The following is a 26282-nucleotide window of genomic DNA, read 5'->3' on the forward strand; positions in this document are numbered from 1 at the left end:
TAAAAAGATACCACTTTCATTAATTTAGTATTATTTTATAAATTTTATGTTACTTATACTCAGAGTCATGAGCAAGAGCTCGCTTCGATCCTATTGCGATAAAAAATGTCCCAGTTTTTTCGTATTGTGATACTATTTCCCCATAAACCTACTTTGGATGGCGGTAACAAAAAGGAAAATTTGAAAAATGTATGGAAATTTTGGAATACATTTTTTCTCCTATAAGGATAAAAAGGCTCGCTTATCCTGACTGGAATTAACACAAAAGTGGGTATAAGATCACAAAAAAATGGCAAAAAAGACTGCAACTAATACTTTAAAATCTTTAAGTGTACTTCCCGTATACCACGTGATCGCCTATACAAAAAGAGAAAACGTTTTTCCACTTCTAAATATTTTCCATTAATGTGCAATAACCTATAAACCTAGATTATATTATTATGCTGAAGCGAACGACATCAAAATAAAAGTGATTTGTTAAGATTTAGTTAATGGAAAACGTTTTCTCCCGAAATGGAATTTCATAGAAAAGATACCGTTATCTCGCTAGGATCGCAAAGCTATTCCCCGTGAATGCTTTTTTTTATAATTTTCACTAAATTTCAATTGTACCTCTTTTCAGTGTTACCCTATATATCAAAGAAGTAATTTTTTTGTATAAATTTATACAAAAATATACGTATGATTAATACTATTAGAACGCCATTTGATTTTGATCCTTATTATTTCATTCATATGTGTTAAATTTGTAAATGAAAGAATAAGGGTCGAAGTCAAATGGAGTTTTAAAAGTTTAAATCATGTGTCGAAAGATGGCAGTAAATTTACTGTAGCTACAAAGTTTACTTTGACAATCCACCTCTATTTCAAATTCTCTTTGCTATTGGGTTGAAGAGAAATTGACGGGCGCGTAACGTCAAAATGAAATTGACGTCAATTTGTAAGTTGAAATCCGCCTCAAGCAAACAATCTGCAGTAATTCAAAGCCAATTCGATTGGAAGTTACTGGTTTTCATAGCAACGCCGTTTCATAGCGCCGCCATAAGGAAAATTCTTTTTCACCACACCAACTGGTAAAGAGCCTCTTGATTGTTCAAAAACTAATGAGAAAGTTGCATTTTATCCACATGTGGGGCAAAGTAATCAGATGCAAATTTTGAGTTGTTTCTTTATGTTAGCTGGTAGAATTGACTTTTAAATTATGATTTTGGATGATAAATTTTATATTACGTCCATTTGGATTTGACTTGATTGGATTTTTTTGGTATTTCATAGTTAATAGTTTCCTCGCGTTGGTGTGGTGAAAAATTTTGTGTTTCACTCGGAGGAAAAGTTTGTTTAACCCTCGTGCCTTGAAACCCTCGCAACACTCAAGATTCCACCTCTCGAACCACTCGCTACGCTCGTGGTTCAATTTTGGAATCTTTCACTTGCTCGGATATCAATATTAGCACGAGCGTTTAAACAACAACTTTGCCCCCTTGTAAATTGGATTTATGTACATCGAGCTCATAAGGATCCATTCTACTTATACAGGCTTTAATACTTCCGATATACGTATGAAACTAGGTATGTAGTTATCTTTAAAATATGCCAAAACTACTTAAATCTCAACCACTTAATATTGGTTTCAGATTGAGCTAAAATTTGGGCAAGGAAGACGTAAAAACGAAATTCGTCAATTGCGGGCATTTTTCTCTGTCACTCTAATTACGTCTTTGAGAGTAGAAGAGAAAGATCCCCGCAATTTGCGAATTTCGGTTTTCGCGGTAGGCCCCCAGGGCTACGTTTGTATGGAGAAGCGGTCGTCCAATCATCTGATTCGCACGTCGCTCCGTAGTTTGTGCGAGACCACGTTATGTGTGTATTATAGTGACATCTCACTCGTGCGAATCGGATGCAGTTTGCCATGCGCCTTACAAGTATGAGCGTTAAAAAACAACACGCTGTACAGTAATTACGTTCGCGTGACGGTAAAACAGTGTCATTGACGTGCGGTGAGTAGTGCATATGATAAGAGTCGCTGATAATGCATTAAATAGGTACTTGAGCTTCGCGATGTGGTTGGTTGATGGTTGCAGTTGAAATTCGGATAGCAACTGCAGCTGCATTACTGTGGCGATATTATATTACTTGCTCCGGCGTTGTCGCTGGATCTGTATCTGTCAGTATTGACAAAATGGGTGACGTGACGTTCCCCGCCGCATTAGGTAATGCCGCGACTATAATTCTAGTTGACATTCGGATGTCAACTGTTTTTACATTACTATTGCGACATTACTGCTGCGGCTTTGTCGCTGGCTCTGTATCTGTCAATTTCGTTGACAAAATGATTGATGTTCCCCGCTGTATAATAAGGTACTGCCGCGACTATAATTCAAAGTGACTTTCGGATGTCAACTGCTTTTGCATTACTGTTCCGACATTTCTTCTGCGGCTTTGTCGCTGGCTTTGTATCTGTCAGTATTGACAAAATGGGTGACATTCCCCGCTGCATTAGGTACTGCCGTAACTATAACATTCAATGTGACATTCGGATGGCGACTGCAGCTGTATTAGGTACTGTTGCGACATTACTACTGCGGTGTCAGCATGGTTCCATTTTTATCACTTGTCACTATGCCCATCACTTTCGCGCTTACATACTTGTTAGAACGTGACAGGCATGGTGACAAATGATAAAGAGCCGACCATCTTAGCCCTACTGAGCTTTGTCACTGGCTCTGTATCTGCCAATGTCTTTAACAAAATGGGTGACGCTCGCCGCCGCATTCAGTGCTGCCGCGACTATAATTCAAGGTGACATTCGGATGTCAACTGCATTTGCATTACTGTTGCGACATTACTACGGCAGCGTGGATGTGGCCGCTGTATTTGTAAATTTTCTTGATAAAATGAGTGACGTCTTCTACCGCATTACTGCCGCGATAACGACGTTCAATCCGTCACTCATTTTATCAAGGAAATTGACAGCTTTAGCTGTCAAGTGTCCCGCGTCAAGGCCGCAGCAGTAATGTTGGCACAGTAATGCAGCTGTTGATATCCGAAGGTCACCTTAAGTTATAATCTGTGCACGTGCAACATAAGTGCAGTTTTCTAGGACCTACCTTACAATTACCTCCACTAAGTAGAAAAACATGGGTTCGTAGGCTTATTATTTTATGTGCCTTACAGAGCTGTCGGAATACGTAACGCTCGTTTAGACGGCGCGCGAACTTTCATGTAAGTTTAGTTACATCGCGAACTATTGAGGTTACATCCAATTCAGCCGGCTGATTAAATACTGTAATGTAATGAAACTCGCATGCGAGTTCTCGTACCATCTGAATGCGCCCTAATTCTTGAAGTATTTTAAGAATTGGAGCCGCAGCTCACCTCACAGCTCAGGAGGATATATTGTGTTGATCTGCTCTACCAACTGATCAACACAATATATACCCGTCTTATATTTAATTCATTTAATATTCCCATCATTGCTTAAGAAATTGTCAGAATAAATTTAAAAGTGGAAAAATTACTGCCTTGGGTGAGACTTGAACTCACGGGCTCTGAATCGATACACCAGCGCTCTGCCAACAGAGTCACCAAGACCTCCATAGCCGGCGAATCTTTCCACCATATGGATTTAGGAGACCCTAGCGACATCTACCGTAAGAGCGTTACACTTCTTAAACGGCTACCGGAGTTCCAAGTCATATTTATTGGAAATTCACTAGTTACGGTGTTAATAGCATCGTTCGCAGACGTTTCTGGTTGTTAAAAATATTTTAAAACGTTGTTTTATTTCTAGTCCCGCACTCGCTTGTAGGTACATATTATCAGAAGACGGTCGGTCAACTATTTCTTGTCGTCATTCTGAACCGTTGTCCAGGAGACAACAGTGGCACAGTTTCTTAGAAGAAATGTTGTATCACGTTCTACTAACATGACCTATTAGATATGGATAGGCTTACAACTACCACAAAAATGCATGTTTGTGAATTTAAATGACATAAAATTGCGGTTTTAATATACTCACTGCCAATGTTTCGGTAGGTCTACGCTCGCTTTCTGGGATCGGCAGAAATGTAGAGCGGGTTCCCAGCATTCAGTGTGATAATTGTGACTCAGGGGAAGGTAACTTTGACAACGAGTGACAAAAAAAAAAGAAGATTCACCCAATGTACAGTAAGATGCATGAGCGAGTGATGTAAAATTGCGATAAAATTGCCATCTATTCCAAAGTTCAAGTACCATTTTCTATGCAGTAAAAATAACCTACAGATCTTTTACTATTTCTCAGTGTCTGTACATTGTGTAAAACATATGTAACACTTCTATTATGACTGTGTTCTAAATAAAAAAAAATGAAAAAAAAAGTTAGGCAACTAAGTAGGTACTGTAAGAATAACTCTTCGTACTAAAATGTATATCAATCCTAACGGAAATTCGGCAAAAAATTCTAAATTCAAAAATGGCTGTAAACAACATACTGTACTCGTAGTGTAACATACTCTCGCGTGGATGTCAAACAGTTGTAGTAGACGCGAGACGGCGGTGTGTAGTGTGATAAGATCCACTGATAATGAGGCTCTGAAATACGTGTTGTTCCGCGGTGTCGTATTTTCATTAGGTAAGTTATTTATAAGACGCCTTAATAATGTAGGCAGGTATTATGTACAATTACTCTTTATAGATAATTGTATTACACACCCGGTATTATTAAGATTTACGTTACTTACTTTTTTATTATTTTGTTTTTTAAGAATTGTAGTTGTTAAAAAGTATGATGTTTTTACATTGCGTGCACTGTGATACCAGATTTTCGGCGAAGATTTCAAGAACCAGATATTATGTAAGAATTGAGAATATTTCATATTTCTGACCCTATAATTTTATTGGTTCACTACATTTTAATTGAAACGAGGAATACGCAGATAGTTCTTTTTTTTCACTAGGACTTGTATTTATTTTTTTATGTGTACGTATTCTAAAATGGCGTAACTCAAATTCTACGCTAAAAGCTAGACTTGTCTTGATCAAAAAGTCATTGAGGAGACGTTGTCATTGTCAATGTTTTAAACTGGTTCGTTGTTGTTTTAAAACAATTTTGGTACAATATCAGATTTCTACGACGATTTTGGATATAATAACGAATACTGATACATGAATAGGACACCAGGCTTTCATACGGATACGATGGACCGACGGGTAAACACTAATGAATTAATGTAATTAAATATTTGTTCGATGTCTTCGACGAATCTTTTTTGCAGTAGGTAACGGACGAAACAATATTTGATATACTTTAGAGAAGAAGTACCTCATCGATCCACAGTTTTGACAATTTTAAAAATGATTAGTAGATAGTAACTTAACTATGTAAATAAATTTCTTTTCGTTTTGAATTTCTCTCGATACGTCGTATTTAATTGAAAATGTCAAATCCGATATTATGACAGCTATTTTTTTCTTGTGATGAATACCAATGGCATTTCACATGGCTTCTGTATTTTTTTTTAATAATCGATATTTAATTTATATTAATATATGTGTCGTTTCCAAGCAAAAAGTCCCACTTTGTCGCCTGCCATAAGGACACTTTGACAGGTTATTCATATAAAGATACAAGCAAATCTCGTCCTTATGGTAAGCGACAAAGTGGGACTTTGACTAAATTTCGACACATATTGCAGTGTTCAAGAAGCAAATTCTTCGAAATCATATGTAAGATTTCAGCTGTTATAAAAATGAAATGTTGTCAATTACCGGCCGCTGCAATAAAACCTAAGATTTACTGAGTCAACTACTGGGTGTTTTCTGAAATTTCGGTGTACGTAAAATACCGAAATCCAAAATTCGTGCTTTTACCAAAATGTGACGGTGGGTCTTAGGTTTCACCGGTAAAACCTTAGTTTTACCGCACTTTGGGCTTTTACAGTAACATTTATACGTCTCGGCAGAAATGCCAATCCACTAATTGCCGTTCCCCGGCCTCTGCAATAATATACCTACCTACTATTATTACATGTTTTCCTTCCTTTAAACGTTATTCCCACGATAATTAGTTAGTGAATCCAATGTTTAATAATGAATCACAAATTTACATTAATCATACAGTCAGTCGATTAAGTATCAAATTGGTTTTATTGTTAAATTACAATCGTACTTTAATTAACGACGTACTTTCAAAAACCAATTTTAAATAGGTAACCATAAAATTGCAATTAATGCGCGTTCACAAAATAGAAGGGTTTTCGCTCGCTGTTTTTAAATGTAAATTAGTTTAAGTGTTTTTGGTTAATAAAATAGAAAAAGGACAATTCGTTTACTTGTCGACAAGTTTTTCGTCCGATTTTGATAAGATTTGGTACGTTTTAACAACTTCTCTTCTGCGCGGAATAAATGCGAAATATTAAATAATGTATAATGTAATGTAGTTACTTCCATTTGCATTGGTTACTTAGTGAGGAAAAAAAAGAAACAAATGTACCACACCACACCACATTCCCTATTTATTTATTTATTTATTTATTATTCTATAAAGACAACAAATGGTCCAATTAGTGTTAGTTGATCGTAGCCTTAATTACATACAAAGATTTTTATTTGAATTGCTACTATACTGGTTTTAAGCCTTCAAGCCTAGCCTCAAAGCAAATATTGAATAACTTTACTGTTTTATATAACATTTTCTCTCCATTTAACCAACATTCCACAAAAAGCTTTATAATGAAAGCGAATACCTATTTAAATAAACGGTGGCAAATTTACTCTTTAATCCGAAAAATTAAGCGTACATTTCATAAAACTAACAGTGAATTCCGAGAACCACAAAAAGATAACGAGCTCAAAAAGGATAACGTAAAGAGTCAGCTTTAATGCTGCCCTGCGTGCTTTAAAGTTTACTTTGCTAAAATATACGCAGTTGGAAATGATTAGTGTTTTATACACTTATGGTTTAATGAACTCCGTATATTGGATTGTACCTAGTTGGTTACTAAGTTCTGTTACTCGCTCGTCCTCCAGCCCGGACCTTCACCCCCTAGATTATGCCATATGGTAGGTTATTGAGGAGAAAGCCTGTTCTAAACCCCATACAAATATTGACTCCCTCAAGCGGGCCATAGTTAAGACAGTGACGGAATTAGTTAGACATGACAATCGTGCGTGCCGCTATTGATGACTGGCCTCGTCGTTTGAGGGCCTGTGTCAAGACCAGAGGAGGCCATTTTGAATGATATTGTCATATGTAATTCCTGATTTTGTGTACTTCATTTTAATATATAGTTTATTCAACTTTCGTTCGTATATTTTATGTAGATAAAGACTATTGCAGTAACATAATTTAGTAACCAATTAGGTAATTATGATTTATGTCACCTTGTCACCTTGTAACAGTAATCAACTGGCGACGCATACAAGAGTCATAATTATGATATCATTGCATGTGTTATCATTATCTAACTAATCTGTACACAAAAGGTGTTTTTAAATCACATAGCTATTCATCAGACAGGTGTGTCGACATTATTTATTTTTAACCGACTTCAAATAGGGAGGAGTTTATCAAGTCGACAGTTTTTGCCTAAGTTAGGTTCCTCAGAACTCCGTTATTTCTGAACCGATTCGGAAATAGTAGGTACTTTTTGTTGCAAGTGTGCAAAGTGTGTTATTATGTACGAGTAAAGTACGTATAGCATTTCAGTAATTGAATTATGTGAGTTTCGTCTCAGAAAATAAGTCTGTTGAGTCAGACCAAGATAAGTTGGCAGTGATTTTGGCAGCCCAGTCAGTGCAAGTGTTATTTTAAACCGCAATCTTTTATGAAATTATGACGTTTTCTTAAATATAAATATAAGTAGGGACGCTAATATTATTCTCTTAAGTGTAACCGTAGCATTACTGTAACAAATACTGCATATATTATTCAAAACACATTTAAATATTTTGAACTACAAACGGGTCGTATAATTTATGCGTTTCAACATAACAAACTCATATACATATATATCTATAGCAAGAGTGAATAGGCTACTACACTAGTATACTACTGAACCGGTGAGCTCCATCTTAGGCCCTGTCTTCACTTTCCATCACGTGTGACTAGGGCCAATATCGCCGATCAGTTTTAATAATAAATAAATAAAATATATTATATATATACGGTGTATACACCGTGGGAACGAGTAACCCGGCAGATTTTAAAGGAGTATTCTCGACCACATTTAGAGACTACATTGTCGAAGTTTTCTGAATTCGGTCTTGTTTTAGAGATAATGACAGCACTTGTGATTTTTTTTTGTGTAATAGCTCACGGCCCGATTCGAAGAATGATTGAGATACGTTTAAAATCTTGGAAAGACATTCAAAAGATCGATAACTAGACGACATGTCAAAATTGACGTTTATTTCGATCCGCTGTGATCCCAATAACATCTATAAATTTACGATATGTCTAACGTCAAAGTGGCAATGGCAACCGCCCGAATCGAGATGCTTCTTTCAATTATACGACATACAAACAATATCTAACTGAGAACTTATCTAAACCAGAACTTATCGTTATCGTATCTCATTCTTCGAATCGGACCGTCAGTGAAAACAAAAACAAGCACATCAACAATTTTCAATTGTCAGAACTAAATGACTTTTAGCAAATTATCCTTAGAGATGTATAGAGTCTCTAAGAGTCAAAATTGCTTGCACTTTAGTCCTCACTGTATGCCTCCACTTCAGCCGATCTTGTGCCAAAGTCTCCCAGTGCGATGGTTCAATGTCAAGATTTTGAGATTCATTCGTGTGAATAACGAACTAGCGGATCATAAAATTACTGGAGTAGAGGGTCTAATTTACAGTGTGGTCACGGTAATGAAACGGACGAATAGTAATGTTTCTGAATAAATGCTTCTTTCAAGACCGTTAGGTATCTTCTCATTTGTAAATATGTAAATACGGTTTTGTTGGTATAGTTCGTGTCATCCACGATGAAAACGAAAATGAAAATATTTTATTGGTTTTTGTAAGTGTTTTTTCAATGTTGTGTGTGCGTGCGTGTGTGTGTGTATGTGTGCGCTCGAAAGCAAAAGCTAAAATGCAATATAATATTAAATAGTTTACGATGACGCGCAGATTTGTCAAATCTAACCTTTAATAACGTTATAATACGAGTCAAGGCACGCCTCTTCGTGAATGACACGATCTATAAAATACTGACCCTAACAAGTGACACAACGGATCATTCACCTGTCTCATCTTATCTCATTCAATGTGCGTGTCTAAAAAGTCAGAATCCAAATAATTTATGCGACACAAAAAGAACCATCTGTTTTGCTAATCACCACGTTACTTGCCTACCTATTTAAATCCATTCAAAATATACAAGGTGTTTATTTAGTCTCCTGCAGTAATTTACGGGTGAATGTATAGGTCGTACTGGGCAACTTTTATTATGGGACCAACCACGAAATCGCGGAAAAAAATTGGCTGGTTCATACATTTTGATTGTCTGACCTTGACATTTTCTATGGGAGAGTAAATTTTTTTCGCGATTTCGGGTTTGGTCTCATAGTAAAAGTTGCTCAGTATGATCTATACATTTAGCCCGTAAATTATTGCAGGTGAGTAAATAAACAACCTGTACAAATAAGTTTTTTTTTGTTTTTTTTCAATGTTTGTACCGCATGTATATGTAACAAAAATAAATAAAAAATCGTTAGTATAAGAATATATAATACTTTAAACTTCCTAGTGTTATGTTAGGCAGTTTAAAAACTGCCTCGTAACATTTAACCTAAGTAATAAGTTCTTTTAACCTTTGAATTTGGTGAAAATTCGGCTACTTCTAGAATACAGTAACACGTAACATAGACGGTGCTGCGACTAATTGTAGTCGAGGAATAACTATAATAAAGAAATAGACGCAATAACCCCATACTTGCTTTAACTACGCATGACCTTATCCTAAATCGCAATATTTTGCGTCAATGGGACTAAATTATTACTACACATTTACACGATTAATAAACACGATTCATGGCTCTAATAATTTAGCAAGGCGAATGATAATAGTCGGTTGTGACTCTGCCTTAAGCAGGAGGTCCGGGTTCGGGGATAAAGGCATGTATTTGTGTTTTCATCAGTAGTCACTAGCGCGTAGGCATTTGTTTGACGACCGGTCTAGCCCACTGCCTATGTCTATGGTCCTGGCCCAGGAGTCAGGACTCCTGGGTTCGAATCTCGATAAGGGCAATTATTCGTGTGATGAGCACGGATATTTGTTCCTAAGTCATGGGTGTTTTATATATATTTAAGTATTTATATATTAGGTATATTTATCGTTGCCTAAGTACCCACAACCCACAACACAAGCCTTCTTGAGCTTATTAATATATTTATTTATATAACGAGTGTTTGTTCCTAAGTTATAGATGTTATCTATATATCTGAGTACGAGTAGGTATATACATATGCGTAGGTATAACGTCGCCTAGTAGTTGTCTACCATAGTTTAAATTATATGCTTAATATGTATGTATTGTTTCAATTGTTATTTTAGAGAGTAAAAAATATCTGTAGTGTATTGTGTAAATCTGTAAATATATATATCCAACGTTTCGACGCAAGTTACACTGGTCTTGTTCGCGAATGGCTGAACACAATCACTTTTTCAATAATAATATTTATGAACAATTTCTGAAATTCTGATTTGTAACTCCATCAATGTCTATAATGATTAGAGTCTAATCTAAATCAGTGACTATTCACCCCTGAATAACAAAAGGCGTTTTGGTGGAAATTAACCATCCTGGCTTGTATCACGTTATTTTGTTCCTTAAGTACACACAAGATTCCCATGTAATAAAATCGTGAAACCCGGAATTTTTGCCGTGGTAAAAATTTGTTTACCATGTGTCCCACATACAAGAGAGACTTGATTCGCCCTGTCGTAATCAAATCTCCTGACAGTTGTCAAGTCTCCATGTAGTCCATGAATAAATTGAATTAAAATCAATTCCCGACTTGAATTCTATTACGTCTAATAAGAAGATGACTCTGGTATTTAATTCTAAAATTTTTAGCTTTCGAGATGCAGAAAGTTCATAAGGTTGGATTTTGATTTTTCTGCATTTCTGTGCACAAGGGATTATTTTCACATCCATCTTTTTCCATAGTTTTGCCTCTCAAAAGTTTCAACTTCAAGTTCATGAACTTGAGACTTATGCATCAAAATTCTAGCCCTCATGGTGCAAGAAATGTTGGCAAACAGAGTGTCAACTTGGTTTTTGCTCTGTTTACATCCCATTTTATGGAACTCGGAATTATAACCGGTAGCTGCTCATTTTGATATAATTATTAAATAGAAAAAAGAACACTATTATATTACTTAAAAAAAATTAAATGAGGAAATTTTAAATTAGATCAATTCTCCTCTGTTTTCCCTGGGACGCAAATATCTTGAATGCTAGCTTTATAGACTGGTTTAACCCTTTAACTGGCATAACATATGGCATTTAGTTGTACCGTTCCGAAAATGTTCTCTGTTTTGTATGGGGAATGTTCTCGGACGAGTATAAGCATAGTCTCGAGAACGGCACAACTCTAGTCATAAGGGGTCCGAAATTATGCCAAATTGAACCCTATCACTTTGGAATAAAGTTCAAAATCATTGTAATAAATATGTTCCTTCTACCTTTACGCTTAAGTAGTATTATGAAGCCTAGTCTGTCGCTGTGTCAATGGCAATGCCATAATGATGTACTAATGTTTCTGTAGATACATACTTATAGTATCTATAGTACGTTTAATACCTTTGTAGCTTATGTACATAGTTAAAGCGCCTTTTACAGCCACCTTGAAATACTTGCATAGTTTAAAATAACTATATGTAGGTCCAAGATCAGGCGTCGGCAAACATTTACGAAAAGATCCAGATATAGTACGAGTATACAGTTGTGTGCATTATAATAGCAGTCAATAAGAAAATGAAAAATATGGGAAAACTATAACTTTAGATCAGTTATATTAGATTTTTTTTTTTAATTCTTCTGCATAACTTGCCATTATTTCAAAATTAATTGGAAGTAAAAAATAATAATCATGTTAACCGGCTTTTATTCGAACCCGCGAAAATTCTTATAAAAATGTAAAACAATACGGAAATAGTACATTACGATACAAGTGCGAAAAATAGGAAATTCGAAACGAGTGGCGATAAATTAAAACACGACCGAAGGGAGTGTTTTAAATCGACACGAGTTGCGAATTACCTATTCGCACATGTATCGTACAACGTTTTACAGTACATATGGCCCTTTAAATGTTCGACACAGTAACATAATATGCTACTTCTCGCACTAGTGCTATAAAGTAGCCCCATATGTACTGTAAAATACAATTATGTACTATAATTGTAATTTTGTATTTTGCCTATTATTACAATAGCACACAACGATGGTTATCGGCAGTAGAGTTGAGATGCTGATTTGTTTAGGATTTTCTTTGATGTTGGGAAATTTGTATTAGATTTTACTGCTATTTGCTGTCTGCTGTTGACTGTACATTTTACGAATGAAAATTAAAGACGGGGATAAACAAAATTGTCTTAATCCATTGAAGTAATAAAATGTAATTCTGTAAGCAAACGTTTAAGAACGCAATAAAACTGAACACTATAATTTCAATTGCAATAATGAGTACAAAACAACTTTAAAACTTATATTGGCTGATACCCGTAGCTATAGAAAATGTATGACTTTGCGTATCAACCAATTTAATCAGTTTGGCTGATTTCGTTATATTTTTTTATTTGCCTTTACTTAATTAACTGTGTGAGACGTAGGCTTTGGCTGAAATGAGTACGAAATGAATATGACATGACTTTGCATTTATAGGTAGGCTTGCGGTATTTACGTATTTTCTGATATTGTTCTCTCTTTTATCTTATTATAAAGTATTATCTACAGAGATAGAAGAAGCGTTTTAGTAAAAAAAAACTGAAACACTAGTGATATTCCTTATGTCGCAAAACTCTGGTAACGAGGCACTTATGTGGATTGGACGAAAACGACTTGAAGATTGTAAATAACCGTTTTATATGATGTAGTTTTCATAAAGGGCTATAACACTGACCTGAGACTTTAAAAAGAGAGAAGGAATGAGAATTGATCATAGAATATACTGCAAACTATAATTTTGCTTAGTCAACTAAAGATATATTTATTTGCAAAAATGTAGTGATGAACAGTCAGCAGCATACCTATACCTGAGCAAGGTGTCCAAGGAAACACACTTCAATCGTCACAAAAATATGGTCATCTAAGTTTTCATTTCATCACGTAGGCTTTCAGTACCCCTAGTATACATTTATTCGATAGCGAAACTTTACATTAAGCAACCACAAAAGGATAAAAATACTCGCTAAATATCAAAACATCCTAAAATATTGTCAAAAACATGAAAAAAAATCGCACCTGCAGTCAAACTGTGCAAACAGTTATACAGGAAACTGTATTAGATTGTAAGTTTATTTTATGTGATGTAAATCAATAAACAATCATCTGTAAAGATGTCAAATTTCGTCAATTCTATTGATAATAACATTTATCCAAGCAATAATTATATAATTTTTATTTAAATTCAGGCATGTCAGAGTTACTCAATTCTACGGGTAAATGAATAAAGATTTTAATCTACATACATACGAGTAAAACGTTATTTGCAAAGAAAGCCATCTTTGAGTGGAAAGGATAAGATGATGGATAAGATTAAGAATGTAAATTGTTGGGCCAACATAAAAAATAATGAGATAATAGGTATGACGCAAACATTCTAATTACAGTCTCAATTGTTCATACGTGAAGAAGTAACAATTACCTACAATAACTTATTCTGTTAGTTAGTTTAGAAAATAAATAGGTTTACTCATCCTCCCACGTGCTTGTTAATAAGTTTAACAATGGTTAATTATATATTTAATGACACTTTCTAATACAAGGCGTATTTCCAACGCTTGGCCATGGCTATTCTCGACAGCACAGTATATGTATAGAAGTAACTAAGTATATATACATTGGTATCTCGTATACTGCACAAGTATCATTATGCGACCACTTCGAAAATAAGAATATGATGCAGTATATTTATTTATATAATTATATTATAGCCATAATTTTCGAAAATATTGATTGATCCTTCTTCTTGAAAGATTAATGTCTTAGTTTTAGTTTAATTTTGATAAATCATCACTATTTTACCACTTCGGCAGCGCGATCGATATAATTATGCCAACTTGGAATGTTCTAGTACTTAACTAACAAACACCGAGCTAAGAGCTAAGGCGCTTAGAGTCAAACGGAGGTACGAGACGGACATAATGCGGACAGACAAAGCGAAGAGTTTCTATTTAACTACAGAATTTAAAAACTGGATTTAATCTCTAGTATTTATATATTGGGGCAAACGAGATAGGTACAAATCACTAACTGACGTTCTTACCACCGCGATACAGCCGGCTGACGATTTTTAATTAACAGTAGCATCTATCTGACAAAGTCTCAAACGGGAGGCGATGACAATAAAAAAATTACGTGTTTCGGTGGCTGTCATTCCTCAACCCACCAACGGAGCGGCAAATGACGTCCACGAGAGTTCATCATACATAGCCGTTAACCACCATACGAGTTTTTGCCAGGGAGGCGATTGTTCATGGAAATCTGTTCCTGGGCCGCGGTCTATTAGGACCCACTAGGATGGACTTAAGAAGTGGAGCCACCAAGATACCTGATGTAAATTTTTAAGGGGAGGCTCTCAACTTTATCCTGATGTAAACTACTAGGCCAAGTTTGCTATCGTTTTCTAATAATTCGGAGATGCTGAATTCATTTATGGTAACATATTGTGTCAAAAATCTGGGTGGCTCCACTTCTTAAATACTCTGCCAAAGGAAATCTTTTGTTCAGACGACGCCATATTTGACCTTTTTATGCTTTATGCACCTGCGACTATTTATGGCCTTTTAAGGTTTGGGATTTAGAAAATTTTATCTTATACACAGAGTGAGCATAAATGCCAATCAAGAACCAGCTAACGAACTCTAAGGGAGGTGTACTTTACCAGAACATACCATATGATAATAGGATATTATATAAAACAAGGGTTTAATCTTTGCTTCAGATTTCAGTATCATACAATTCATACTTGAATGTGCCTGGAAATTATCATATCCCTCTCGTGTTTTGCCGTGATCGAATGATAAATGGGGGAGCTAATAATACATAACTAAATAAGTCTCCCAAAAAATATAGAAATGCTTAGCTTGATTATGGACGTTCTTATTGTACAATCACCTGCGCTCACGGTATTCCAGTTAAGAAAAAAATCCCTTTTTACCTGCCTACTGCGTACCTACAAGCCGTTCAAACGAGTATTTTACATACAATGATCAACTATGCGAACTTTCATGGCGATCACGTAAGCTTTAGTAACACGGTAGTATGAAGTCCCAATAAGTACACTATATCTCTAATAATAATGTAAACAAAAAAAAAACGATGAGTCTGTCCGATGAACCGATTTCCATGATATAATGATAGTTTGAGTCCCGGGAAAGAATATCTAAGAAATGTTTGGCAATGATAACGTCCTGCATTAGCAATCTAGTGCATCAAATTTCTATAAGAAAGCCTACTGTATAATTATTTTGTTTTTTTTTAATTTCATATAAAGATACATTTTATTTTTTTATTTAATGCATGTTAGTTGAAATATGAGTTCCGCCAAGTTTTTTGCCGGTCCCATATTGGGATAACCTCCAACAATTTAGGCGGGATTTAAACGACGTTCATAAACGCATTGTAATATGCCTCCTTGAAAAATAAACTATCTGTATCTAAGTAAAGTTATTATCAATAAAATCATCATTCTCCGTTTCGTCGCAGGTAGAATGTGAGTTTAAAATCAGAATTTGTTTTGTTTCAGATAAAACACCGGGAACCGTGGCGATGTAACCCAAAAAAACGTCAAAATAAATCACTTTGACATTTTCTCCTAACACAAGATGGCGAAGACTGAGAAGCATTCAACGCCGACGGTGGAATCGCGCCGCGTTGCGGACAACTACAGCTCCAAGTTAGTATTGTGAAGGTTAGGTACACTCGGATGGCGACTGCAGCATGACATGTGCTCCGCTGCAGCGTTGCTGCTGCAGCGGGAAACGGGCGTCTGCTTACAGACACTGGTCTTATGCCTTTAATCGAGCAATCCTTGTATATAATATGTAAATATATATCGACGATCATAGCTAAAATGATACAAACCATAAAAATATAAATGATAGGAATGTAGAGCGGTTGACTGCGACACTTTCCCATTCAAATCTGACTGACGGTTCCTTTCAGAATGCGAGCCCTTTTCGGGCTATCATCAGAATCAACCCAGAACCAATCCATTAAAGCTTCGGGTCACTCAAATAAAAGTCACTGTATCGCAGTCAAACACTCAAGCATAGACTATTTTAATACTTGACATTCCATTAAATGCAGCTGTCATAAAAGACGGTCTGTGACATATAAATATATATGTTTATATATTTCGGGGATCTTCGAAACGGCTCTCTCTAACGATTTTGATGAAATTTGCTATATGGGGATTTTCGGGGGCGAAAACTCGATCGAGCTAAGTCTTATCTCTGGGAAAACGCGCATTTGTGAGTTTTTATATGTTTACTGAGCAAAGCTCGGACTCCCAGATATTTTGACTTTAATTGGAAGGCGAATACGCTATTTCTTCAACCAAAAACGTCACTTTTGACTCAGAAATCCAGATCAAATTCATAACCTGTTATTAAAATCAGAATATTATTATAACACCTTCAAGCTATCTGTTATCTAGTTGCTTTAATATCAGTTCTAGTTAGATAAAGAAAAAACTCACGTGTTTTATTAGTTCAAAAGCAAAAAAGTGTTATAAATATACGTGACAATCAAATGTGTTGAGCAATTACGTAAGTATGTATTTTTAATTTAAACACAAATAAATGCTCTTACCGGCATTCAAACCTGGGACCTCCAAGCTGTAGATTAGGTAGACCAACAAGGTTAGGAGGCCGTCAAAAATTACTTTTTTATAATATAATATTAAAACAATGTAATTTTATTATGGCATTAATCAATAAGGAAATTCACCCTCGCTAACGTAATGCCGCGATTCATAACGAGGCAAATAAAATAAAGCTAGTAAACAATTCATTTAATATTGCTACTTAACGAATCAGCACAAATTTTCATTGACAATAAAGACCTAACCACGTCATTAAAATAATTGTTTACAACACAAATCTAATACGCGTTGACAAATAGTTCAATAAACATTATTGTATAATAGGGAAAAAACTTTTTGTGCTACCATCGTAGTTCACACCGCTTCGAATGGGATTAAATGCAGAGATGTACAAACCAGATCCGAAATGTATGAAATTAGCCGAATCTGGATCCAGATTCCCGGATCTTTCCTGAAAGTGCCTGGTTGCTGAAGTGGTAGGGTATGTACACCAGAAGACCGGCTACACGCTGAGGGTGTTCCAGCTTCGATCGCGCCATTACGTGCATTTCAACTCTTTTGTAGTGCGCGTGCCGCGACCGCTGCAGGGGACCATGGAATGCGCCGACTTCTGGCCGAAGGGTCTCGTGTTTCGGAGGTTCAGGGGCAAACTGCCGAATCCGACACAAGAACAGCCGATTCAACGGAGCCACGCCGTTTTGTCGCCTAAATAGTGTTTAATTGTAATTTTATAAAATGTGTAGGTATGTATGTTAGTCTGTAAGGTATTTGTTATACCTTGTTGCCTGAATCAAATTTTAAATAAATAAATTTCAGATCCCTCGAGCAAACCTTAGTATGAAGACTGAACTTGTTCCAGAGCCCCTAGTGTAAATTTATTCGATAGCGAAACGTGACGTACGGTTCAGTTCAAGTTTCGTATCACTTTTATATAAATTAGGGACGAAGAACTCATTTTTGAATCATTCGTTTTACCTTTTCATACAAAAAATTTGCAACAAAACTAAGTAAAAAAATGCCTATTTCTTCTTTATTATCAAAAGTATTTAAAAAAAGGCATTAAGTAATACTTTTTGTATAAATAATATATGTAGCGCGGGGCGTACGAGTACTCAGTGCATATTCACTTACTTCCCTAACTAACTTCAAGTGGGTAGTTTGCCTATGTGTGCTTGTCAATTTATTCTCCACTGACTTCCCTAAGGACCTTACACAGACATTGAAGCCAATTCGAACGTACATTTTGATATCAAAATTCACGCGTGCATTTCGTTTTCGCTCATACTGTCTTGTTCGGATATGTATTGTCGCAACTCGCAAGCGTATGATAATTGATAACAAAATGATCAAAACTCTAATGCATAGTAGTATTTTCGTAAAAAAAAAAACATTAAAATGTTGATTATTTTCATATTCTGCGTTTGGTCTTGAACTTTTTGACGGTAGTGTATATAAGTATTGCGATACAACGAGGGAATGCCGCCAGCATCCTTGGTACAATGCCTCAAGGGCCTATTTTAGGTTTAAGCTAGTTACAGTAATCCTTTGTATATCTCCATTATGTATATTGTTATTGCAAATAAAAGTTGCGCTAAAAGTATTATGTATGATGGAAATACGCGCAGCCGATGGATAAGCTAGCTCAATTGATAGGTAACCCGGAATCGCAAGTTCGAATCTCGTCTCAACCTATTTTTACAAGTTTTTATTTTATTTTTTAACTTGCAATGTACCTTATGTAGTATGTGTTTGTACGGGTCAAATCTGGCAAGTTAAAGACCCACGTCCCGATTTCCGATGAAACTGAAAATTTGGATATATATATAAGTCGGGTGACAATGCAATATTATGGTACCATCGAGCTGATCTGATGATCGAGACAAGAGGTGGCCATAGGAACTGTGATAAAACAACGCAATCTAATGGTGTTTAGGGTTTTTAGAATTATCTCGATGAGTATTAGTTGTCAGTGGAAAGAAAAGTACAGTCAGCGATAAAAGCTTGTATCAAAAATGAAATTTTTGCCAAAAACTTAATTTCCATATTCCCTTATTTTTTAAACCAAATAAGGTAAGCAATTGAACGGATTTCCTAATGGCTTTTACGGCTATTATCCGTGGTGGGGCAGTTCATTACAATCATTTCATACTCGATTGAACATATCCGTTGCCAGTTTGATTAATCGATTTTAATTATAATTAAATTTAAATTTACAGCTTCATTTACGGCCCTGCCTCCGGTTTTAATTAAAAAGGGTACATCGCTAATTGAATGTATATTAATTTCAGAGGGCCTACCGCGAAAATCAAAAATTGAAATGTCGTTATCTACTTTTACCTTACGTTAGCATCTTATCGTATTCTATTCCTTTTCTTTTCTAAGCCTAACGATTTACATCAAAGAATTGACGCAAGCCATAGTTTTTTATGAAAGCGACAAAGAGGAAACTGGGCCATAACTAAAGCGGCCAAGTGCGAGTCGGACTCGCCCATGAAGGGTTCCGTACCATTTATGACGTATTAAAAAAAAACTACTTACTAGCTCTCGTTCAAACCAATTTTCAGTGGAAGTTTGCATGGTAATGTATATCATTTATTTATTTATTTATTTAATCTTTATTGCACAAAAGAAAACCTTATAGTACAAAAGGCGGACTTAATGCCATGAGGCATTCTCAGTCAACCTTTAGGCAATCATATATTTTTTTTAGATTTTTCATTCTGTTATTTTAGAAGTTACAGGGGGGGGGGGGACACACATTTTTTCACTTTGGAAGTGTCTCTCGCGCAAACTAGGTATATCATATATTTTTTTCAGAGTTTTTCATTCTGTTATTTTAGAAGTTACAGGGGGGGGGGACATATTTTTTTACTTTGGAAGTGTCTCTCGCGCAAACTATTCAGTTTAGAAAAAAATGATATTAGAAACCTAAATATCATTTTTGAAGACCTATCCATAGATACCCCACACGTATGGGTTTGATGAAAAAAAAAATTTATTTTTATTTTATGGCGTATTAAAAAAAACTACTTACTAGATCTCGTTCAAACCAATTTTCAGTGGAAGTTTGCATGACAGTGTATCTCATATATTTTTTTTAGATTTTTCATTCTGTTATTTTAGAAGTTACGTGGGGGGGGGGGACACATTTTACCACTTTGGAAGTGTCTCTCGCCAGTGCCGGATTAAGACATTTTGGTGCCCTAAGCATTTCTAGACCATGGTGCCCCCTCATCAAGATTACATTGAATTTTCTTGGTAAATTGAGTGACGTTTATTGCCGCATTACTTCTGAGAATATAATTTTCAATCCGTCACATCATTTTATCACGGAAATTGACAGAACTGCAGTAGTAATGTTCCAAGAGTAGGTAAGGTCAAGTGTAAGCAAATTCGAAGACCGTGCTTCGCATAAGTCCGGAGGCCGAGCCAACCATGGTCCAAGTGTAAGCGAAGACGTAAGACATGGGCAGTATTCCGCACAGGATTTTGCAACCTCTAGAGCTTTCCTGCGAAGCTCATTCATGTGAGGGCAAAGGCCGAGCTTCAGTAGGGGCTTAGCCATTGGCCATTGGTTTTTGTCAGAACAAGTACCAATGGCCACAAATGTCTTAAATAGCAAATTATTGTTTACGAAAACGGCCTCTGACCCGACGTTTCAAGGACGGCGTTGTCCCCATGGTCTCGGAGAAGACTGTGTAAAGTCGCCATCATTATTTTGACATTGGAGGTAATTTTAGAACTTAATCAAACGCGAATAAGTCCCGTTTTCTTAAATAATAATGTGTCACAATTAGGCCAATACAATTAGATTTTTTCGACCTAAAAATACGTGTAATCCGAGTTTGCTCCATTCCAGGAGGTGTGCATAAATGTTTCCTCTTTTTCAGTTTTTTTGGTTGTAAATCGAAAACGGTACGGCGGACGGAAAATTTGTTCTAATTACGAGTATTATTAAAATTGATATCTGAGGATCCGAAATGTAATTTAACTATGTTCTTGGAATAAAATATATTGATTGATTGATTGATTTAAGGTACCTTAATATGTATTCGTAGTACCTAAATTGTAAAAAAAGGTCGACATTTTTATTTTTGGTAAAATCATGTTAATAATCCGAAAACGCTTTCTTACCAGTGTCTGATCCACCAAGTGCTATTGTAATTGATAGTGGGTTCCTTCTACATCGAGTGGTTTGGCAATCCAAAGGAAAAAATTATCTCCTAAGGATCACAAAATGTTTGCACACCTCCTGGGATAGAGCAAACTGGCATTACACGCATTTAGGACCAAATAAATGTATTAAAACAATTTCCAGCTTGCTGGGAATTAATTCCTCATAACGCTATTTTTGGATCTAATTTGATTGGCCTAAATCGTGAAGGTTTAAATCAGTGTTTTTAAAGGCAAAGTCTAAGGCTGAATGCGTGGAGCGTTCGATCAGCGCTTACGGATGAGGCCAAAGGTCGAGCTGGAAGAAAGCAAGGCTTGAATTTGATCAATGGCGAGGTATGAATAGCTGGACGTCCGGAGCGTTCGATCGCGGCGCGTTATCATATAATACAACTAATGGCGAGGTGTGAGCAAGGCAGCCCAGCTGCGAAAGAGGACAGCATGGATTTGGATCCATGGCCAAGCGAAAGTGGGGCAGTTTGCATAAAGTAGAAGGCCTGGCGTCGCATAAGACCTAAAGCCGAACTGCAAAAGAGTGGCTTGAAATCGAACCTATGTAATCACGGTCCTCCTACTGCTCGGCCTTTGCCTTAACTCGAAAGCGCAACTTGATAAGATGCTTTTGTTTTTCGGCCTTCGCAGGGCCCTTTATTACACTTTGACAATTAGGTCGCAGGATCGCGGCTCTGCAGCAACTCGGCCTAGCCGACACATCTGGTGTGCAAGAGACCAAAATACGCTACAAAATCGGTAATCTACGTCGAGAAAATCGGTTGGCCACAAGCCCGACGGTAAGATTTTTTGGCCATGAGCTTTGATGGCCTCCTCGTAAGGTTGGAGATGTGCTTACGTGTCCTCACTCTCTTACGACCCTTCGTTATTAGATGGGTACTTGCACACGTATCAAGAAGTTTCGTGTACATAAGTACTACACTACGACTGCGATGCTGATGCAGCCTGCGCGTTTTTTTTTTCCTATGATTTTGGTGCCCCCCTAGACGTGGTGCCCTAAGCAAGTGCTTATTTTGCTTAATGGTTAATCCGGCACTGTCTCTCGCACAAACTATTCAGTTTAGAAAAAACTGATATTAGAACCCTCAATATCATTTTTAAAGACCTATCCATAGATACCCCACACGTATGGGTTTGATGAAAAAAGATTTTTTGAGTTTCAGTTCTAAGTATGGGAAACCCCCAAATTTTTTTTTTTTTCTATTTTTGTGTAAACATCTTAATGCGGTTCATAGAATACATCTACTTACCAAGTTTGAACAGTATAGCTCTTATAGTTTCGGAAAAAAGTGGCTGTGACATAATCGGACAGACAGACAGACATGACGAATCTATAAGGGTTCCGTTTTTTGCCATTTGGCTACGGAACCCTAAAAAGGCACGAGCTAGAGTTCAACCCCACGATCTCGGTAAGCTACGCATTTACCTAGCCAAGACAAATCCTAAACTTTGAACTATAACTTGGCACCAATATAGATCTCAATTATTATGCCGGTGAAGTCAACAACGACGCAGATTCTTAATTGAACTTGGCTCTCATTTCACTGATTTATGTTTTTGACGGGATATCATTACTTGTTGTACAGAAATTATTAGTATTCTTCATAGTTGGTTTCGAAACTAAAATTCATGTTTGCTATTACAAATTCGATAAGCGTGTGTGAATAAAAGCTGTTTTTTGGAAAATATTACAAATCGTAAAACAACACTGATATCTTACTCAGGTTTGTAACCACACAATTGCCCAGCTAGATGCCAAATTATAACTTTTAAAATTTAAATTTTACATTTTATATAACTTGTCATCTGGAGTCAGAAAGTCAGTGAGAAAAATCCCGATTTTTAGATGTTAACCGGACAGCTATATATATATGAAATTTGGGGTTCTAGTTAGCCTTAAGGGGTTAATAAATGAACCAAATTTCATATGTTTATAATTTTGTAGGGGTCAAACAAAAGTGGTTCAAAATTGTTCGTGTAACACAAGGCCGCTGCGTCGCCAGTTCTTTTTTATTTGAACTTGGCTTTATACGCTGCCGCGTGTCTAGGTAATCGTCGCGTCGATTAAGCTTCATGAGCAGATCATTAATATAAGGATTTAAATCAGATCACAATTCGCCAACTCTGTATTAAGCCTTTAAAATACGTTTTATGTTATCTTCATAGTTCAACTACGTTTTGTTTTATTTTTTCAGTCTGATGCTTACTTACTATTTGTATGTTTCGAAAAATAACTAGTTTTTCACAATATTTTTTACTAAACATTTATTCATTTCATTATTCCATACAAACTAATTTTGGCTCTAGATGAATATATATTATTTTATGAGTTCAATAAAACCTGTGGTGTCCTCGTGTGGGACGCAACTTGTGTTGACACGCTGGCACCTTCCTACCTCCACGGTACTACACACAAAGCCGGCGCGGCGGCGGAAGCGGCAGAGTCCCTCAAAAAGCGCAAATACGGGAGTCTCGACGCCAACTACAACTTTGTTGCATTTGGAGTCGAGACTCTTGGTCCGTGGGGCCCCGCAGCACAGGGCCTATACCGGCAATTGGCGAAACGGCTGGTGGATGGGACCGGGGATAAGAGAGCTGGCAGCTTCCTCGCCCAACGCTTGAGCATAGCGATCCAGCGAGGAAACGCTGCCAGCATCCTCGGTACCTTGCCACGGGGGCCCATTTTAGATTTAGATTTTTAGTTTTATATAGTAGTTTTAGTTTAGTTAATTGTATTACTTATTTTTTTTTTTTATTAACTTGTCTATAAAATTGTATATGTTATTACAATATTATATATATAAAACTTGTGTCTGTACATTTTGCTTTTTTTAATATTTTATTTTTTATAAGAACTAAGTTATTTTAAAGAGCGCTAAAAACTATTAAATAAATGCGTAGAAATTGACGCCTAGCAGAACAGAATTCGCAAAAATATACGAACAAATCAAAACGGTCAGATACAGATTTTTTTTTTTCATTCCGTTCCCAAAATCTAGTTATGATAGGTTAAGGTTTGGAGGAGGAAAATGTTGAGAACGAAACCGCGATTTTTTAAATTATTACGCAGGATTTTTCGCCTAGACTGCAGTTGTCCTTATCTCACTAAGGTTAGGAGCCGTCAACGCGACGATATTTACCTAAAATTCTAAAATTTGAAAAGGCAAAGGAAAAGGCTCAGCTGGCATTTGGGGAAATGTTCTTTATGAATTTATTTCCTAAATAATTATTTTTAATTTATTACTTAACTGATGCCATACAATTGTAATTTAAAAACTTTAGTAATTTTAAATGAATTATTAACTGTCACATATTTTTTTCTATTTATATAAAGTAAAATAAACTGACGATCACAATATAAATTCCTAAGAATTTACCACGCGTAGTTTTAAGTGAAATTGTATATTGTGCGATAAAGAAATCATATCATATATCATATCATATCATATACAGGTAACTTTAGATTGGTAATGCAAAACACTTGATTGTGGCTCCGTTTTTGTTTTTATTTTTTTATTAGCTCAATTTAGTGTTCCACTGCTGGACTAAGACCTTCCCTCGCTTCTTCCGCTCAACCCTGTCATTTATACATTAGGCCCCTTGTTAAAATTAGATGTATTTAATTATTGCAAATTTTCTAATAAAATAAATAATTAAAGTCCCGAACCTGTATACCTAACCGTCATACCTCAACCTCAATATTATCAATGTAAGTTAATAATTATCGATATCACTATGAGTGACACTCGTGTAACTGGCAGGCGATTGATAACCAAAGAGGAAAGTGTTCACTTGAAAATCTTTAAACTTCTTTGTTAATCATTACGAGTATGCTAGGATAACCATGTGAAGCCTAAAAAAAAGGGGATAAATTAAAACTTTATTAAAATCACTTTTGATTATTTTAATAGCCTGCTTAATTTAGGGAAGATGTGTTTAATTAAAGCAGTGATTTTGTATTACCGATTTAAAGTCAACCTGTATTGTTTTGTTTTAAAATTGTTAATTATAATATTGTACGCCCGAAATGGGCGAACTGTTTTTTTTTGTATATTTTGACATGCGATCCCATTGTACAGAGTTTTGACAATAAATCAATTTTATCTTATCTTATATTATACATTTTATTAATATTAACCTAGATGAGATTAAAGAAAAATAGCTTTAGATAGGTACGTGTCATAGTCGATGCCCTTTGTAGTAAAACGCGGTCTTATTAGCATCATTATTGATAGCTTATAAAATTAGATGATGCAATGAAAACTACGCATTTCATCACAATTTACTCATTGTATATATTGGGGTTAAATCGGTACCAATTAACTAAAGTGCCCGTCAATACGGCGTTACGTCCAGTGTGGTTTGTTGTCGCTTTGTCGAACAGCGACATTTGGAAACCACCATCTCGGCCATTACTACTCATTTTCATCATTACCGCTCTTCAATATTTGAGGTTTACAATAATTAAACACGAACCTATTGAAGATGGATCAGGTTACGCCGAAGATTCACTCTAATGGTTTGAAATTAATGCCACAATTATACGGGTAGTACTATTATTTCTTCTTTGATATTCGTTTCTTTAATTTAATTGAGAACAGACCTTCCCAATTATCCCGGAGACCAAATGACTTATGCAATAAAATGTTCATTTTTAATGCAAAAAGTAGAAAAAATACCGTGGCGACATGCGACAAAGACAAGTCGGCATATTACGTAATACCGTGGTAATTAATAACAGGACATTTCCTCTATCACGTCGATAACCGGTGACCATCATATCCGTGCAGTATGGTGATGGTTCGCGTTTTTATATTGTATCGCTCTGAATAAGACAACCGGATAGTAAAGCTTCACAGCGACAAGTTGACGCTACAAAGCAATAGAGAATATGTCACAAGTATGTCAATGTAAGGGTAAACAGTGTCTTATCATGTCTAAATTTAGAGGTGTGACAGTTTGTCACCTAACCAATGATAAACGTTTCCGTACTATTCAACATGTCTTTCTTATCAGCCTAATAGAAATATACGCTGAGACGTTTTTATTGATAGATTTTT

The 26282-nt window shown here is 35.9% G+C and overlaps 1 protein-coding gene across 2 annotated transcripts in view; it reads left to right on the plus strand.

The window, feature by feature from the left end:
- LOC133517463 (proton-coupled amino acid transporter-like protein pathetic) overlaps positions 1 to 26282 on the plus strand; it is a 57106-nt gene that overhangs the window by 11728 nt on the left and 19096 nt on the right. Inside the window, exons 1-2 of one of the 2 annotated variants that reach the window (XM_061850796.1) lie at positions 4472 to 4612; positions 15958 to 16107. In XM_061850796.1, the coding sequence (XP_061706780.1) occupies positions 16037 to 16107 (71 nt within the window). In that variant the 5' untranslated portion in view covers positions 4472 to 4612; positions 15958 to 16036. Of the gene's footprint in view, positions 1 to 4471; positions 4613 to 15957; positions 16108 to 26282 lie in introns of those variants that run through there. The other variant, XM_061850795.1, reaches the window with a different exon arrangement.

This window comes from Cydia pomonella, chromosome 4, assembly GCF_033807575.1.
Source record: "Cydia pomonella isolate Wapato2018A chromosome 4, ilCydPomo1, whole genome shotgun sequence".
Taxonomy (NCBI): Eukaryota; Metazoa; Arthropoda; class Insecta; order Lepidoptera; family Tortricidae; genus Cydia; species Cydia pomonella.